General features: G+C 41.6%; 1 protein-coding gene across 1 annotated transcript in view; it reads left to right on the top strand.

Moving 5' to 3' along the window:
* Nucleotides 1–17874, top strand: part of LOC141783138 (CD81 antigen-like) — a 32978-nt gene extending 15104 nt beyond the window's left edge. The window contains exons 3-8 of the mRNA XM_074660182.1: nt 8779–8876; nt 9221–9295; nt 10996–11115; nt 11758–11856; nt 14588–14671; nt 14983–17874. Of these exons, the coding sequence (XP_074516283.1) occupies nt 8779–8876; nt 9221–9295; nt 10996–11115; nt 11758–11856; nt 14588–14671; nt 14983–15045 (539 nt within the window). The 3' untranslated portion in view covers nt 15046–17874. The remainder of the gene's footprint in view (nt 1–8778; nt 8877–9220; nt 9296–10995; nt 11116–11757; nt 11857–14587; nt 14672–14982) is intronic.
* The last annotated feature ends 462 nt before the right edge of the window (nt 17875–18336 follow it).

Genomic DNA, 18336 nt, shown 5'->3' with positions numbered 1-18336 from the left:
GGTGTGTTTGGATCATTGTTTTCTCCGTTCTCTGCATAGCTGTGGTTGTTGAATGAAAAAAGCCTCAGAGAGGAACTACGTAGGGACTTTCTCTAGAACAGCCTCAATGATTGCATCCGACCCATTACATAAAGCCTCCCTCTCATTCCCGAGAAAAAGCCTCGTCGGTATAGGAAAAAATTCCTCACTGGCCCTCCCTTCTTCTCCTCCTCCTCCTCCTCCTCTTCCTCCTCCTCCTCCTCCTCCTCCTCCTCCTCCTCATCCTCATCATCCTCCTCCTCCTGACCGACCCCACCCTCTTCCTCCCTCCTCTGTGAAAGTTTTTCTCTCCTTCTCTCCGCCTGGTTTCTTTCCACTGTCGCTCCCCCTACTAGCGCATCTGGTTGTGGTTAGTGTTCCAGTCGCGCTGTCTCACTTCTCCTTATTTTTCCTTTCGTTCTTCCCTCCCTCCCTCTATCTCTGTCTGCCCTTTTTCCCCCTCCCCTCCTGTCTTCATCCCCTGCTGCCAGGAACGTTTCAATATGGAGTCCTACATCTGCTTCTCTCCTTTCTCTCACCCCTACCCGCTCACAGACACAATGACCCAACGGCGGGACGCCTCTCGCCTTTCTACAGAATTAAACATACAGGGAGTTTGTCCGTTAAAAGTGCTACAACCCTGTAGATGTCTAGGGATAAGGGAATCAACAAGACTGTCGATGTGGTCAGGCAAACACTGCCATTTATTGTTTAGCGCACGGTTTTAACACAAAATTTACAAAACTGTGAGCTTCTGCTGCACCAAAGTACAAAAACATAAAGAAGTTAAGAGGCGTGGAACAAAGGAAGGGCTATTGGTGGCGCCAAACCATAAAACAAACAAGACAAAACACGCTCCCTAACCCAGCTATAAACCTCCTACTTACCTGCAGCCCAGATCCCAGAATTGAACGAGTGCCTCATACACAAGTTAACCTTTACACAGACACATCATCAAAGTTATTCCAACTAACAGAGAGACACAGAGGCGTACTACCAGTTTAAATCACAGCCGCCCCCCCGACACATTCACAAACAGGTTTTTATCAGGTGAGGCGGCGAATCATGCAGGCTGCTGATTGGTGGCTCTCACCGAAGGAAAGAAAGTGGGGAGGGGCCATTCGAAGTCGGGGAAGACTGAGCGCAAACACAGGTGGGACGATTCGGAGTCGTGCCTCAGGCGGGAATCCTTCCAGAGAAGCAAGTAATGTCTCGGCCAGCTTTAATTGACAAAATGAATGAAATACTACACCACAGTTAAACAGACAAATACACAGGACGGTCACACGTGGATTGTAACAATAGACAGAACGCTTTTTATACCCCCGCGACAAAGTAGTTGAGGTTATATAGCGCTCCGTGTGTCCTTCCGTCCGTCCGTCCGTCCGTCTCTCCGTCCGTTTGCGTGTCACACTTTCGTTTCCGGAGCAGAACTGGGAAAATATTTAACTTAAGACCTTCAAATTTGGTATGTTGGTTGACAGTGTGGTCTAGTTGTGCCTTTTTGGGGGTTAGAAGTCCAGGGTGCCCTTTAGTTAATTAACTAATTCCATTAGTTCCAAAAGGGCGAAACCTTTTGCCCTACTTTAGTAGGGGTCAAGCAGCGAGTGGGGGGATGTGAGTCATGCTCACTTTTGCCTTGTTACTTTATTCTGTTCTCTATATCCCAATTTAGCAGAAATGAACGGAACTACAGCTGAATGATCAGCTGAAAGCGAAGTGAAGTTTGAAAGAATGTAATGTTCCTCAAACATGATGTCTCAGTTCCTGTTAAGACGTATCATTTTCCAGCTACATCAGTTTTCTCAGTAGAAAAGGGGGTTGAAGGGTCAGTTCCTTTTCTTATCAGAGTACAGACTCAGTTATGTGTCAATGACGTGCTGAACAGATAATGATGACACCAAACCATCTGAGAGCAAATGTGTGGAAACATTTTTTTTACGTTAACATCACAGATAGAAAAGTGGTGAATAAAAGTGAGGCTGTGTCCGACTCCCGTACAGTTATCTTTCCACTGAAGTCAGACAGCAAATAGAACGTTTTACAACATATTTCAGATTAGGTTACGTGGGTTGAGTTCAAATTAATTAGAACAAATTAGGTTAGTTTGAATTTTGTCTTTTAGTTGTTTTATTTGTGTGTATTTATGTCTTGGTTTAACTTTGGCCTTAGTTGTACTAGTGTGCTGATCTTTCAATGCATTCAACAAATAAAGTAATTTAATTTCTTAATTTAGATAAGTCACAAGACTAGAGCTTGTGATTGGAACTGTGGTTCCTACAAATTTCAATTTCAATTGAATTAAAACATTGAGTTCATGATAGAAGATCAATGAATGTCATTTAATTAGATTATGGGTTTTACAGTAGAGCTGCAGTCTCTAGTGGTGCACTGTACGGAGTGCTTTAAACTGAAAGCTCCTAACTGGGTGTGATTTGTCACCTTTCAGACGAGACCACATTCTTTCGTTACCACGTAATGGTGGTAACTGTTAAAGGGGACATATCAGGCTCATTTCCAGGTTCATATTTGTATTTAGGGTTTCTACTAGAACATGTTTACATGTTTTAATGTTCAAAAAACACTTTATTTTTCTCATACTGTCTGTCTGAATATACCTGTATTCACCCTCTGCCTGAAAAACCAAGAAATGGTGCACCTTTGCCAAAGAACGTATATTGCCAAGAGGTGAAAGTCAATTGTTCGTTCCATTGCGCCCAGCAACAGAGCCATTTTGGACTGAAAGCGGCTAACGGACGCAAGTAAAACATCCGCCTAAAAAGTGCCGTACAAAAGTAAAACAAAATTATTTCTATTCTATTGTAATATTCTACTGAAATGGCCTGTGTTGAACAATAAAATATTCTGAATATAATTAGTAGTTTTCAGTCCAAAATGGCGGCAGCGGCTGTTGTCAAAAAACACCGGAGTTTTGTCTCTTTGCGTCTAAACTCTATGCCTTTCCAAAGGTAGATCTCAGTGTGGGTGATATATTCTAATGAGCCTGTATGTGACATAGGAAAGGGAGCCAGATCTGAATGGCTTGTTGAATCACATGTTTTCTGATCTAGACAGCCCACAAAAAACTGACTGGGTTGTCTGATTTCACGGTTTGTGGGTTTGTAGGAACTCCAGATACCCAAATGGACGAGAACAAGCACTGAAATAGTGAGTTTTTCATGATATGTCCCCTTTAATGTTTAAACAGAAAGTGGGAAATCCCAGCAGATCAAAATAGAAACTGTTCTAGATCTCTGGCAGTCATGTTCATGGAGTCATCTTTCACACACTGTACAGTAAATGACCAAGGCTAGCGGAGCTACAGGAAGTTATTACTTCAACTACTTGACTCACTTTCCTATTCAACGGCAACCTCATTGACTTTGCTGAGACATTTGCTGTCACTGGCAAAAAATAAGGTGATTCCCAGAAGGGTTAACACAAAACCAAAAATGACACACTACGCTAGCATTTGTCGGGAAGTCCCACAGCTGTACCAGAGCTAAAGGGATTTTACACATATCCAGTGGTTTACAGTACCACTGTACATAAATAGAGATTCAGAGTCAGGGGAGTGTCCCCTGTTCACAAGTAGCTGGGCTTTTGTTTTGGATTTAATAGACTTTAAGAGAAGAAAACCAATCATCACAACACGTTTTCACTAAATGAGTACTGTGTACATACAACACCAACATGTAACTCAAAGGGAGAATCCATTGATTTAACAAAAATCCACCAATTACACACATAATTCTTTCAAAGTAAGGGGCGGCTTTTTTTTGTTTAAGTAGGACTTTATGACGTCCATCAAATCTGTTTATCAAACTCTTGGAGGACTGAAACAGTCATGGACAACGAGTTCAAGACATCCGTCATTGAACTGAATATAGTTGTTACCAAATATAGTGGCAAAATGAAAAAACAGAACTTGAACAACAGATTACATCTTCTTCATGTTACACTGAATAAGACAAAGTCATTCTGTGCAGCGTTTACAGTTTAGTCTGCAGTGTTGACACGCTGTCTGAAGGTTGAGAAGTCTTTCAGTGTCCTCCATGAGGTCTTTTCCGCTGCATTCATACCAATCTGAAGTCAGAATTTCTGATGTCCTTGCATGGCTGGATCGCAGTATTAATAATAAACTACCAAAATATAACAGGGAAGCAGCGGAAAGGAAGGCTTTCATTGTATATTAAACAATAGTCGGATGACTTCACCTAAGCAACTAAACACATCTGGATAAAATATTTGGAGGTGCGTTGTTATATAGCTTCATCATCTTAAGGGAAACTCCACCTGGACTATATGTTATTTGCAGCAGTGAGCGGATGAACAAACACAATAGGCTGAATTTCAGGAACATAGATGGAATATGTTATACTGTTCGAACGTCCGACAAGCACTTTGGTTGAAGCATACTGTACCTTGAGGAGCAATATAAATCAAATCTAATACTAGATTTTAGAAATGTAAAGTTTGGGAACCATTTTTTTTTTTTTTATTATTGGTATTTAAAGGTATGGTTGATAGAGATTTAAGAACCATTCTTTGTTATATTAGTTGAAATTGTCATTATGAGAACATTTGAAACAGATTCGCTGGAGCCGCCCCGCACCAAGCCCCCAGGCCGGTCGTTGATGCCAGTTTTCGTAGTGGCCAAACGACGGTACTACGACTTCCATGCCCGTCACGTGATGCCATTGGACCCAAAAAGACTTTTTCCCATAGACTTACATGAGGAAAGAGACATCTGTAACTCAGCGGATAATTTTCTTGAGGTGAATCAACATTTGAATAGCTCTTATTTAAATCATTAGGTCCTAAAAGTTGTAAAATCCACTAATAGCTGAATCCAGAGTTATTTCCCTTCCTCCGTTCATGTGAATGAGACCCAGACTGAGGCTGGAGCGAGGGCTGGGAGGCGGAGTTAGCAAGTCGTGACGGCTTTGACCCTGTGACCGAGCCATGTGACCGAGCGGACGCTATACTGAGCCTGCTCCATGGATGCGGAAGATCGCCGGAAGACCCGGGTACTTTTCCAGTCGGAAGTCGAGCCATTTTGGCTTCATGCGCCACTGAGTAACTTTCATAGGAATAAACGGGGCCCCGCCTCCAACGCTGTATCCAGTTCTCTTAATACATTCATGCCCTGTATGTCTCACAAGAGGGGTCAATATTAGGATATATTCTTGCCAGTGTAGTTTTAGAAAGGTGGGAATAATGGGACTATTTTCAAACTGTATGACATCGTGTTTACAGCATGGGGATGATTTATGCACTTGTTTTGGTATTGCCTTTGGGAACCCTTTCTTATTACTACTTATTATTACTTGTTAGCACATCATGTGATCGTTTTTTATTTGTAGCCTTGAAATGTGAGACAATCTTGACACACCTCGTGGTAATGCTGCAACGTTGAGAGTCAAGTAATCCGTCAGCTCCTCTTCAGACCGTATACGAGGCAGAAGGCAGAAGGCCTGGTGAATGGAAGCAGATAGAGAGCATAATGGAAAGAGGATCCAGGAGAAAATTAAATCAAGGCAGACAGGAAAAGACATTTAAGTAAATGGAATTATTGAGAGCATAATTTTGAATGAGCAGATGCATTAAATAGAAAGGACAGATGGGGCGGTGGCGAGAGAGAGGGGAGAGATTGAGAGGGCCCAACGGCAACGGAGGGAACGACTGTGTCAGCCTGGAGAGCCACAATATAAGAGATGGAGGGAGCACTTGGTCAGCTTCCAAGATATCGATTTACAAATTAGCCTTGGTCTGTGTGCGTGTGTGTGTGTGTGTGTGTGTGGGTGTATGTGGCTCTGTGGGTAGAAGAGAGGTGGGGGATGGGGCCTGTGTGGTACGGGACCAGTTAGTGGTCCAGAATCGAATTATGTCCGAGCTGACAAGCAGGAGTAATGATGCTGGGGCTGAACACGGAGAGCTACACTCCCTGATACCAGTACAATAAGCACAATAGGCCCTGGTGCTCACTGACATCAATATGTGTGTGCTGAAAAATGAGTCAGTTTTTAGGATAAAATGGAGGTGGGGATTGTGTTATTTATGGAGTCCCAAAGGGCTCAATATTAATTTAATTAAAAAGTCATAATGAAATAAGTGAAATGTTTTTTTTAACTCCTTGAGATCCGCTGACTATACTGTCTTTCAGAGGCTCTAGTAGGTTCAGTTTGGGGAATAGAGTGAAAACATACAAACAGAGATCATATGAAACTAAAAAAACCTAAGGAATCCATTGGTACCAACCGTGTCATGCTACCATGTCGGGAAGAAGGCTAAATAACGCTCCAAATTTGGGCTAAATTTTAGTGAGGAAAAACTGTCATGGTCATTTTCAAAGGGGTACCTTGACCTTTGACCTCCAGATATGTGAATGAAAATGGGTTCTATGGGTACCCACGAGTCTCCCCTTTACAGACATGCCCACTTTAAGATAATCACATGCAGTTTGGGGCAAAAAACATGCTGTTTTTTTGCCTATTCTAAAATGGTGTATTTGAATATTTCTGCATACTGGGGTCCCTAAACAGTCTTGGAATTACATAAATTGGGTATCACTGTAAAGCTGAGACTCTTGTGGATCCAATGAGCCCAACTGTATTCATGTGTGATGATGTTAGTCCCCATAGGAGACATTTCATTGTAGCGAGACCATTTTTTGAGACTTAACCTCACTGTATAAAATGACCTGTGGTGACCTCTAGGATAATCACAGCCTCATGAAACTTTACAGCCACAAACTAGAGACCTAGAGCATTCAGAGGATGGATGGCTTTCCTAGCTAGATTGACAATAAGGGGGTTTCTGAGCAGTTTACACAACAGAAGCGCTCGTCATCCAATCGCCGTAAAATGCAATTCTTGCAGAAATCTCCAAATATCAAAAGTTTTTGAAACCAAATCACAGCATGGCTTTTTCTATGGTGTTCCTCAAGGTCTTGGTGTCTTAATGTGGGATTTTGGAGGGGAAAAAAATTGTTAAATTTAGCACCAAATCTGTGTAACAAATTTTATCAATCCTAAAAATAACTTAAGAGACATAATAGAGCATGGGAATGGTCGAAATTCGGGCCAGAAACGGACTAAAATCGTACAGTGTATGCTCAGCTTTAGGGATTGGCTCCAGCCCCCTCCCCCCGCGCGACCCTGATAAGCGGGTTACAGATAATGGATGGATGAACTCTGTTAATATGAAAATAAGAATGGGGAGTTACCATTTCATAATAATACATTTTTTACTCAAATCATTTGACATTTACTTGTGAAAGCAACACTAATCATCAACTAATGCTAATATCTGACCTTCCTGAGCCTTTTTATCTGCACATGAACACACCACCAATTAATTAGCAGTTGACTTCTCAGATGTGTCTAACAGTGTTACCACGCCGTTAAAACCAGATGTAATAAATGACCTCACTCAAAACACATCTCTGCCTGCACACAGGTTTTTTTTTCATGTTTACTGCCGTGAATGGAAACTAAACTACTGTATGGAAAAACACATTTAACAGTCTACAACACAGGAAAGTGTTGAGCAATCATGTACATTTATAGGACGAAAACTTGCAAAAGCAGCAGATCTTTTTTCTTTTTCAGGTCTTTTAAGGAAAAACAAGACAGAAGTGATTTTCTGTGGATTAAAGCGATTTTTTTTCTCACCGGTTTCCCAATGCAGTTAATATTAAACCAGATCAGAAATAACACATATTTCTTTGAAATCATGCCTGCTGAATTTTCATTGGAGTTTGCATGTTCCCCCCCCTGTTAGCGTGGGTTTTCTCTGGGTTCTGCGGCTTCCTCCCACAGTCCAAAAACATGCAGGTTAATTGTTGACTCTAAATTGCCTGTAGGTGTCTCTCTCTCAGTGCCAGCCCTGTGATAGTCACCTGTCCAGGGTGTACCTTCGCCCAATGTCAGCTGGGATTGGCTCAAGCACCCCCCCCTCCCGTCCCACGACCCTGAATAGGAAAGGCGGTTACAGATAATGGATGTATGGATTCAAACAGCTCTAGTATAACCATTTTCCTCCTCTCCAGTCCTGTCTTTCCACCCAGCTTTTAGCCTGCCTGGCTCACCCTACATCCGACCTTTGACCTGAACCTTTACTAGCCTTCCACTTCCTTTTCCTCAGCTGTTAGCTGTCAGCTAAAAAGGCCAACGAGGAGCAAGATGTGAGTCAGAGAAACAACCGTCTCACCCCCTCCACCCCTCCGTAAAAGTCAAACATTAACCTGTGAACGTCTGCCAACGTAACACAGGAAACACTTGGAGGTCTCTGTGGAGATAAAAAAAAACACAAGTGCGGCACCTGTTTTATGTCCTCAATGAAAAATAGCGTGTTGAATTATGGAAGCAGGAGATGAACGACTTCCTGTGAACATAACTGGAACGTGACTCACTTTATTCTACTGGCGGGAAATCAAGATTGTGCCTTCTGCTGTCCATCACATGCTATTGCATGCATGGAGGTATTGAAATGGGGTGGACGATTCTTCCACAGCTTCGAAGCCACACTGGTTTTAAAGCCTTTTAGTGGTTTCCATTCTTGTAATAGCTGTTTGCAGTAACTCGTTCTTCTCTAAGAAGCAGAATGACTTTAAAAGCACTTCAAGTAATTTGTCAATTATGCTGGTTATCCCTGCAACATGCCTTCTATTCCCTCTGCATTATTTCTATTTGTTAATATATGTGTGTTGCCATGGATATTAACCTATACTGTCTGTCTATCTGTCTCTCTGTCCAGGTGTCCACATCCTGATCGCTGTCGGCGCAGTGATGATGGTGGTCGGTTTCCTTGGCTGCTACGGTGCCATCCAAGAGTCCCAGTGTCTATTGGGAACTGTGAGTCACATTTAAATGTTCCCTGTGGAGTTTTAGACCTCTAGTAGCCTTGGATGTGCATTGTTAGAAGAGGATACTACTCTTCTCGATACTCTTATCGGTTCTTTTTCATTACTAAATAACTGCTTTTTAATATATTATTTAAAAAAATAAATAAATTCAGAACAGGATTAGAATCTATTTATAATTTTAAATATAACAGTGTTTCTAGAGCTCCAACAGTAATGTTTACAACAACTCCACGGGGCCCTTTAACTTTATTTTCTCTTATTAAAAAGTAAAACTTTCGTTAGCTAAATCCCTTAAATGGACCAGTTATCTGACGTTTCTGTTCTGTCCTGCAGTTCTTCGCCTGCCTGGTCATCCTGTTCGCCTGCGAGGTTGCAGCTGGAATCTGGGGCTTCATGCACAAAGACACCGTAAGACTGCAAACACACACTAGAGGTTGAAACATGCAGGGCTGTACCCAATGACTTCTTTTTTTTTACATTTAAAGCTTCTGTTGAGGTTTTCGAATGATGTTTCAAATGTCTGTCATCACCTTTAAAAAATCACCGAACGAAATCCTCAATTTGAATAATCATCGGATTAAATCTTTTTTTTATTAAATCGACTTTCTTTAATAAATATAACTCGTCAGTGCGGGCCTCCTTTTGCAGTCTCAGACAGTTTTCACTGCAGTGAAAATGTAGTTTTTTTAAAGGCTAAATGCCAACAAATATGGATTAAAGCAAAATACTTTGTTAGATAAAAACATGTTGTGAATTTTGGAAATTATTACATATATCTTCTTTCAATATATTATGACTTTTGTTTTTTTCAACACTCTGCAGTTATTGGAAATGTTTGGATCACATGAGTCTGAAACAATCCTACGCAGCCACCACTGGAAACTAATCCTACAAAGTAGTAGTAGTATAATACTGATAATGTTAGTGGAGCCTGATCTTTATCTGCAACTGTGCAAGAAATACCGGGTTTGAACTAGGGCTGTCAAAGTTAACGCGATAATAACGTGTTAACGCAAATTCGTTTTAACGCCACTAATTTCTTTAACGCAACTTGCGATGTTTAGGTTGTAACGGACTCAGTTTTAAAGCTAGTGTGAAGTTACTGACATTGTTTTGAACCATGTCATACTAGCTTGTCACGAAGGAGGGGTAATTAACGCTCCAAACTTACACTAAATTTTGGCGAGGAAAAACTGTCATGTCCATTTTCCAAGGGGTCCGTTGACCTCTGACCTCAAGATATGTGAATAAAAATGGGTTCTATGGGTACCCACGAGTCTCCCCTTTACAGACATGCCCACTTTATGATCATCACATGCAGTTTGGGGCAAGTCATAGTCAAGTCAGCACACTGACACACTGACAGCTGTTGTTGTCTGTTGGGCTGCAGTTTGCCATGTTATGATTTGAGCAGATTTTTTTTATGCTAAATGCAGTACCTGTGAGGGTTTCTGGACAATATCTATCATTGTTTTGTGTTGTTAATTTATTTCCAATAATAAATATACACATACATTAGAATCAAGCAAACACATTTGCCCACTCCCATGTTGATAAGAGTATTAAATACTTGATAAATCTCCCTTTAAGGTACATTTTGAACAGATAAGAAATGTGTGATTAATTTGCAATTGATTGTGATTACCTATGAACAGACGTGATTGATTAAATATTTTAATCAATTGACAGCCCTAGTTTAAACACAATGAATAGACCTGCAAAAGAAAGGCAGGCACGCACCTGTACGGTGACGTCATAAAATATGACAGCAGACATTCAAAGCTTCATTGAAAAACCTCAATAGAATGTAAAATAATGACACTGGGTACAGCCCTACTACTGTGTTGTGTTTTGGTAGCTGATAATCTTTGAAACTCATAGATGGATTACTCCTAACTCAACTCTTTTAGCTTTTAACAGAGTTGTTTTCAGTATGAATGCCCTTTCATGCCATTCGATGCTTAATGTTTCATGTCTCTTTCCTTTTTGTCTGAGCACAAAAACTATTTACCATAACCCTTAAAACTGACTGAATTTTGAGCTTGAACAACAAGCTTAGTTTGACATTTGAGGCTGAGCCCGTAGAAACCTCTTTGTTCCTGTTCCAGGTGTCGGGGGAGATGATCAACTACTACAACACTGTGTACGAAAAGGCCATGGTAGAAAGCGTAACTGAGCAGGACAAGACAAAGGCCGCCGCCTCCGTGCTCAAGGTCTTCCATGAGACGGTATGAACACGCACTATCAAATATATCATTTGTATTCATATAAATTGTAGTAAATGTATTTATTTATCACGTAAAAATACGACTGACTTAACTCGGAGATTACTAAAGAATATTGAAACGCAAGATGTACGATGGACATTATAGAGTCTACCAATTATTTGTAGGCTTTGAAATTAGGGGTTTGGGTCGTAGCATTTTATCCAATCTAAATCCAGAACTGAATCTATTTATGTTCAGCATTCAACTTATAAAAGTCAATAAAATGATGAAGAAGTAAAGCTCAAAAGATCCAGTTGAAATCTGTAGGTTGAGAAGATAGAAGCAGTTCTGAGTGGCAGCCTGATTACTGTTCACAACCCGTAGCTACAACCTGAAAATGAGGCAGAACTTAATTCATCCTGAATTCAATTTTATACATAACAGCAGAAGATATCAAATGGGGATTAAATACATATTTAATTATTAAAATAACAGCAGCCTACTGACTTTGACACACACTATTTTCAAAAAAGGAACTAGATGTACTATAGTACAGTGATTTTAACTCACTGTAAGCAACAGAGATGGCCAACCGGCTACTGCTATACTACATATAGAGGGGTAGACGACAGGGATCATCACTATGTTGTCTTTCTATTTCAGCTGAGCTGCTGCGGTAAAGGCATAGGGACGTCTGTCCTGACACGCTTCACAGACACAGTAGGCCTGACTGACATCTGCCCCAGCTCTGGAACTACAACCGTAAGTGTGATCATCCATCTCAGCAGCTCTATCGCCACTATCACGCTTTAGCAGCTTGGCACAGACTGTCACATTGTAGCTGGATTAAAAGCAACACAGACATGTTGAGTAGGTTACATTTCAGATCAAATATTAAAGGTTATTCAGAGGGTTGTACAATACCATGTCATCACGTTGTTTCTCAACCTGTCTGTCGAGACCCCCTCTGGAGTAAAGATGGGCGTACACTGTACGATTTTAGAAATGTTGTTGTATACTTCCTACTCCTACTGTACGAGTAGATCGTTTGCGTTGTAAAGCCAAAGCTCACGATTTATGTGCTCACACTGTACGGTCCGATCATCGAGTGCGTGTAAAATAGAAAGAAAAAAAAACACGGCCAGTCGGACCGTTCTGGCTGTTGACAGTTGTCAATAAAGATTAGTTTGAAAGCTCCGAGGCAGGTAAAGTTTGTTTGCTAGAAGAGGTCTGTACGGGTGAGAAGAAAAAAGGGACGTTGGGGAATCGGCTCGTGGCTCTGTGTAGTTCCTGACATGTCAGAAATTCATCCGACTGTCCGATGGTCGGTCAGGAGGAGTTTATCGGTCCTCGGTCCCTCCTGGCCCCTGGCTCAAAATTCGGGCCAGAAACGGGCTAAAATCGTACAGCGAATGCAGCTTTAGTCGATATGCAGAGTGGAGAAGAATGAACATTTTCTATGACATATTTTAATAGAAAATAAATATATTTGTATAACAGCTGAATTTGTGTAATAAACATTCTTCTGGCTCCAGCTCCATACTCAAAGCACAGATATGAGAGTGGTATCCCGGGTTGACAAGTCAGAATATCTGCACTGAGAAAGGTCTATGGAGTCAGTGGGTGTGAAAAGGTTCTGAAACACTGATGTGTAAAACAGTAAGTCAGTGTTAGTGGAAAGATATGCAGGGAAAGTTCTCTGTATTCACGACTCGTGCTGCACGGGGGGGGGCCTAACTTGATTTCTTGGCAGCACATTGACATTACTGAAATGACCTGAGTCCAATCCAAGACTCCCGTGTTGCCAGGGTTGTCTTGTGTTCAGTTTTCTGGAACTGATGTTTTCCAGTGTATTACGCCAATACCTTTAAAAGAAGCAATGGTGGTCTTCACTCCCACATAAATCAGGGGATAGAAATTGTAGATTGATTAAAATATATATATATACAGTATACGTTTCGCCTACAGCTTGAGAAATACCTTTGAAAAGGTGCACCATATTTTTCTTGGAAGCCAATCAGAGCAGACTCGGCTTTTTCAGGAGGGGGTATTAAAGAGACAGGCACTAAAACGGAGCGTTTCAGACAGAGGGATATTCACACAGACAGTATGACAAAGATAATGTGTTTTTTTTAACATTAAAGGGATAGTTCGGGTGTTTGGAAGTGATGTTGCATGAGGTATTTGTCCATAGTCAGTGTATTACCTACAGTAGGTGACTGTCGGCACGCCCCCAGTTTGGAGAAACAGACAGGAACACCGGAGGACGGGGGGCAGCAGCAAAAATGGATTTTAGCCACCTGAAAGAAAGGCTCACCTAAAAAAAATCAATATCCGTTTCAGTGTACGCTATATTTAGAATATTTTCAGCGCTTTATCTTGACGTCAGACAGCCCTTTTCTGATGGAGAACTGAACCGAAAGTGAAGCCTATCTATGCTCTCTCTAAAGCCAGCAAGCTCAGATGACAAAACAGTATAGATATGTTTCACTTTCAGTTCAGTTTGCAGTTGGAAAATATTCTAAATACAGTGTACACTTGAACTGATATAAATTTTTTTAGGTGAGCCTTTCTTTTAGGTATCTATATTTCTGCTGACCCTGTCCACAGCAGTACATTGCTTTGCTCCCCTGCTGGTAATCCTGTCTGTTTCTGCAAACTGGGAGCGTGTCAACCGTCATCTACTGTAGGTATATACACCGACTATGGAGAAGTACCTCATACAACCCCACTTCAAAAACACCCGAACTATCCCTTTAAAGCATGTAAACATGTTCTAGTAAAAAAAAACAAATACAAGTATGAACCTGGAAATGAGCACGATATGTCCCCTTTAAGATCGATGCTCTGGTTAGTTTGAGCTGTAGTTTGGGCCCCTAATGAGGTTTGGGCTCTACAGTAGAGGAGTGTGATATCCTGAGGAGGAGGAGGAGGAGGAGGAGGAGGGAGCCTCCTTCCACAGGTCATGTTGGTTTGAAACTATTAGAAATGTTGACGCAGACACCCACGTTCACTTCTTGATTGGGTCTTATCAGTCATGACGTGTCCGTCCCTGATCGATTCGTCACGCTCCATCACGTGAACCACTCTAATATGTCGCCATATTTGTTCAGCAACGATTCCCAATCTGTGTTTTCCACGGCGTTGGATGCCTTACACTCACGTGTTGCTTTTTTGTGGATGTCCCCCTTTTTCACACTCGCTTTGCAGCATTCACGCAAAGTTGAATGTTGTACGAAGTTCCTCACGGCAACAGGGAGGCTGAATGAAACGAGAGACTGTTGCCAGTGACGGTTGTCATTTCAGCCAACAACATCAATGGCTAACTAGTCACTAGTACAACTGTTGAATTGTACTTAAATACTAATAAGCCAAAGTAAAATATGACACTGTGTTCTCCCCTTGACCTCAGAATGAGTACACGGTGTAATCAAGAAGTTATTGCTGTTTTGAAGCAGATATAAATGACACGTTTTGATGGTTTTCTTTGCAGGATTGCCACAGTAGGATCACGGAATTGTTCACAGATAAGATCTACCTGATTGGTATCGCCGCTCTGGTGGTTGCAGTTATTATGGTGAGAACACGAAGCGGCACATCGACGACATCAAACCTTTCAATGACATGCTGTATTTCTTCCTAGAATCCAAAAGCATGCTTCTGTTTTATTGGACTTCTGAAGTTATTGGTCTGGACTAAAGGATGAGACCGTGCTAAAGTCACTCCACCTCACGCCAAATGGTTCCTTCTAAAAGGAGTCAAAAATATATTGTTCCTTTTTCTAAAAAAGGCTCAGTCATTTCCTAAAACAGCTGTGCACTGTAGTTTTTAGCAAACATCACACCACAATATCTAATCAACACTTCTTGTCTGTGTCCATCGTCCCAGATCTTCGAGATGATCTTCAGCATGGTGTTGTGCTGCGGGATCCGCAACAGCCCGGTGTACTAAAGCGAACGGGCCGCCAGCCTGCTCGCCGATGAAGGAGGGACGACCTCGCATCGTCTCGGTCTTTTCCTTTTCTTTTATAAGCAGGAAACGTCACATATATTGCTTGCTGGATTTAGTCAGCTCTTTGAGAAGACAACGTAAACCATCCTCCATTGAGCATTTTAATTACACTGTCAACTCTTTTTTTTTTTTTTTTTGTTAGTCACCGATGCTGTTATGCATATTTGACCAGTGCTATCCTAACCTGATATGTAGATATTATTATCACACTGTCACACATGAATGACGTCCACCAGTCCCGGTGCTCTAATCCTATAGCGTTAGTCGTTTACCGCTTCCTTGCCTATGAACATGCTCTTATATTCTCGGTTTTATGGATGTTTTTTCACTGTTTTATGTATAAACTGTATATAAATATATATATTAACAGTGCTTTATGACTGCCTAAGCATGGGAATTGTATTACAGTAGATCCTTCTCCTGTATTCCTCCTTGCACTCTCTGCTTGTTTGTCTTGCTCTAGACTGAACCAGATGACGGTGCATGTATATGACCGGCGCTAGTGAAGCGCTAGCGTTGGCCTCACTGTGCCACATAGAGGCGAACACACAAGACCATTGTCGTGGTTGACACCCACACACCGCTGTGTGATGTCTGCAGGAACTGACTAAAGAAGGAATCTCAGTTAATCTAGGAAGCTGGAACCAAAGTCAAAGTGACCTGATGTCTGTCATTTTGGCCCCTATATGGACTTGTTTGTTCATTTGTCTCTGGCTGTTTGTTGTTCATCACGTGTCCTAAAACTGTCCGAGTGCTCAGTCGTATAAAACATTTAAGGAAAGTGTTTCCTTCAGTAGCTGTCGTCAGCTGGTTATCTTTGTATATGAGGAGTAGCAGGAACGGAAACGTTACCGTGCTTTTGCTGGACTGAAAAATCATTATTTCACCTGCAGTCTTTATGTGAGTGAAACTAACAAAACACTAATATAAATCTAAAAAAGAGAAAAATAATGGTTTTATACAACTGTGCACTTATTTGTGGAGGCAACATGCTTAACACTATAATCAAATCAGAGGAGTCAAATTCAGATATGACCCACAGCAAGTTGGCTGACATGCAGTGTGACTGACGCTTCTGTTGCATCCATGTATTGGTCGCTTTTTCCAAACAAACCTGTTGGACCGTCAGCGCATCAGCCAGCTGTCCCTGGTTGCTCTGCTCTGCAGGAAATTAATAGTCTGCTTGCTTGTATAGAGGAAAACACATGTTGAAACTGCAGCCTGTAGCCAGTGTAACAGCAGAGCTTTAGTTTGGTGTTCTGAATCTGCCTTGTCTGGTTGAGTCTAGTCCCGTCTCATCCGTCGTGTCATTGTATGTTACTTCCCCCCTCCGGCTTCACAGCCTCTACTAACCCTCCTCACTGTCACCGTTCATCGTAGTAACTGTTCCCAGCGCAGGGCAAGAAACAGCTCATCGGTCCGGAGCCTCCCAGTAGTTTGCACTAAGCTTTGTGACCTCTTTTGCTTATGTTGCTTTAGCTGTTGGTTTGGCCCCTGTATGTATGCGACCCCAAAAATCTGTTAGAGCTAGTGTGCACATACAGAACAGGGGTGGTGGACACAATATCATGAACACCAATGTAATTGAATCAAACTGTGTGTGAGATGTATGGAGGCCCAATCTTGCCAGGTAAATAATGGAAAAATAAATGGAGAAACAAGTACTGATTAAATTGTTGCGGTGTGTAGATCCACTTAAACCATTAATTAATTAATTTACCAGTAATTAACTCCTAACCAGGTTGTATTTAACTTGTCAGTTTTGAGAATTAATTTCAGGGCTCGGTTTTACAAGTGGTAATGATTTTGTGTCCGTCTCCCTCCCTGTGTCTGCAGTGGTATTTGTACTAGTATAGGGCAGCGCAGTGACATCGGGTTGATGCTAGAATGGATGGTCTAGAGGGACGCTTCCTATTTTTTTCCCGAAATAAGATCCCATGGTGGTCCACCGAAAGGGGCGGGACTTCACCTCTCTATAAGCTATCCTAACCATTACACTATTCGTCCCTCTGGACCGTTCATTCTAGCATCAACCGGGACATTGACAGCTATAAGGTTGACCACGAATCAGTCTTAACTGCCTGCTGAAGTTCAGCCAATCAGAGAGCTCCCGTTTATTAGTCCAGCAGGGTTTTTACCACATAGGCTTAAAAATGTATTTGTCCCGAGGTCTGTTCCTACCAGATCCTGCTGCCGCCATCACTTAACGCATAACCGCACAGCGCCGCAGTGCTCACGCATCTTAAAACATACGCTCACGTTAAAATCATATCATCTTGTGTAACCCTCCATATTATCACAGGTTTTGTCAACCGAACTAAAACCATGTCTCGTTAACATCTCATACTTAAACGGTAAAAAAAGAAGTGTCTTGTAGTATTTACAGCTCTGACGTACTAACGAAAATCATGAAGGCTGTAGAAAGACAATGTATGCCTTTTTTTTTTTTTTTCTTCTTCTTCTTGTATTGTGATATCTGTGTTTGGTACGTTGTCGAAGGAGTCCGGACAGAGAGAGGGGGGAGATTTTGTGGCAGTGGCGACTGAGAAGAAGTCAACACATCAGCTAAGAAATCCTTCTGTCCAGTTTCCCCTCAATGACGAGGACACTAGCGGTGTTTCTCTGACAGTCCTGTCCATGTTGCTGCCTTTTTTAATTTGGGAGCTGCCACTCAGGACCCACTGCCACTCAAATTTCAACCCCCTTCTCTGCTCTGGTAGACTTCAGTTTGCCCACATATAAAGGGATTAAATGTATTTTACAAATAAACAGACAGGTGGTCTTGTCGTTTTTTCTTCCTAAAATGGAAAACTACAGGATGGATGAAGATTACTGAAGACATGGATATCTTTTTATCAACCAGTCAACTAACTACAGACCGTTTCTTGCATCTATTAGTGACTACAAGAAGAATGTGAGTCAATAATAAATCTCATGCTTTTGTTAGTTTATTAAAGATGCAGTGGGTAGAAATGGAGCAAATTAAAAAAATATATATTTTCATGAAACGGTAGAGCATGAGACAGGTAATCTGAAAGAAATCATGTTCCTCTGTGTCCTCCGGTGCTCCTAACGGCATCTGCAAGATTTCACAGACCGGAGGAAAACAACCAATCAGAGCTGATCTGGAGTCTTGCCGTCTCTGAGCAGCTGTCAATCACTCACAAACTCCGATCAAACGGTCAAACTAGGCAGCGCTGATCAAATATGAATCAATATTCTGTTACTGTA

This window comes from Sebastes fasciatus, chromosome 2 (genome assembly GCF_043250625.1).
Source record: "Sebastes fasciatus isolate fSebFas1 chromosome 2, fSebFas1.pri, whole genome shotgun sequence".
Taxonomy (NCBI): domain Eukaryota; kingdom Metazoa; phylum Chordata; class Actinopteri; order Perciformes; family Sebastidae; genus Sebastes; species Sebastes fasciatus.
Note: the sequence above shows the minus strand (reverse complement) of the source record. Positions and strands in the feature narration are given on the sequence as shown.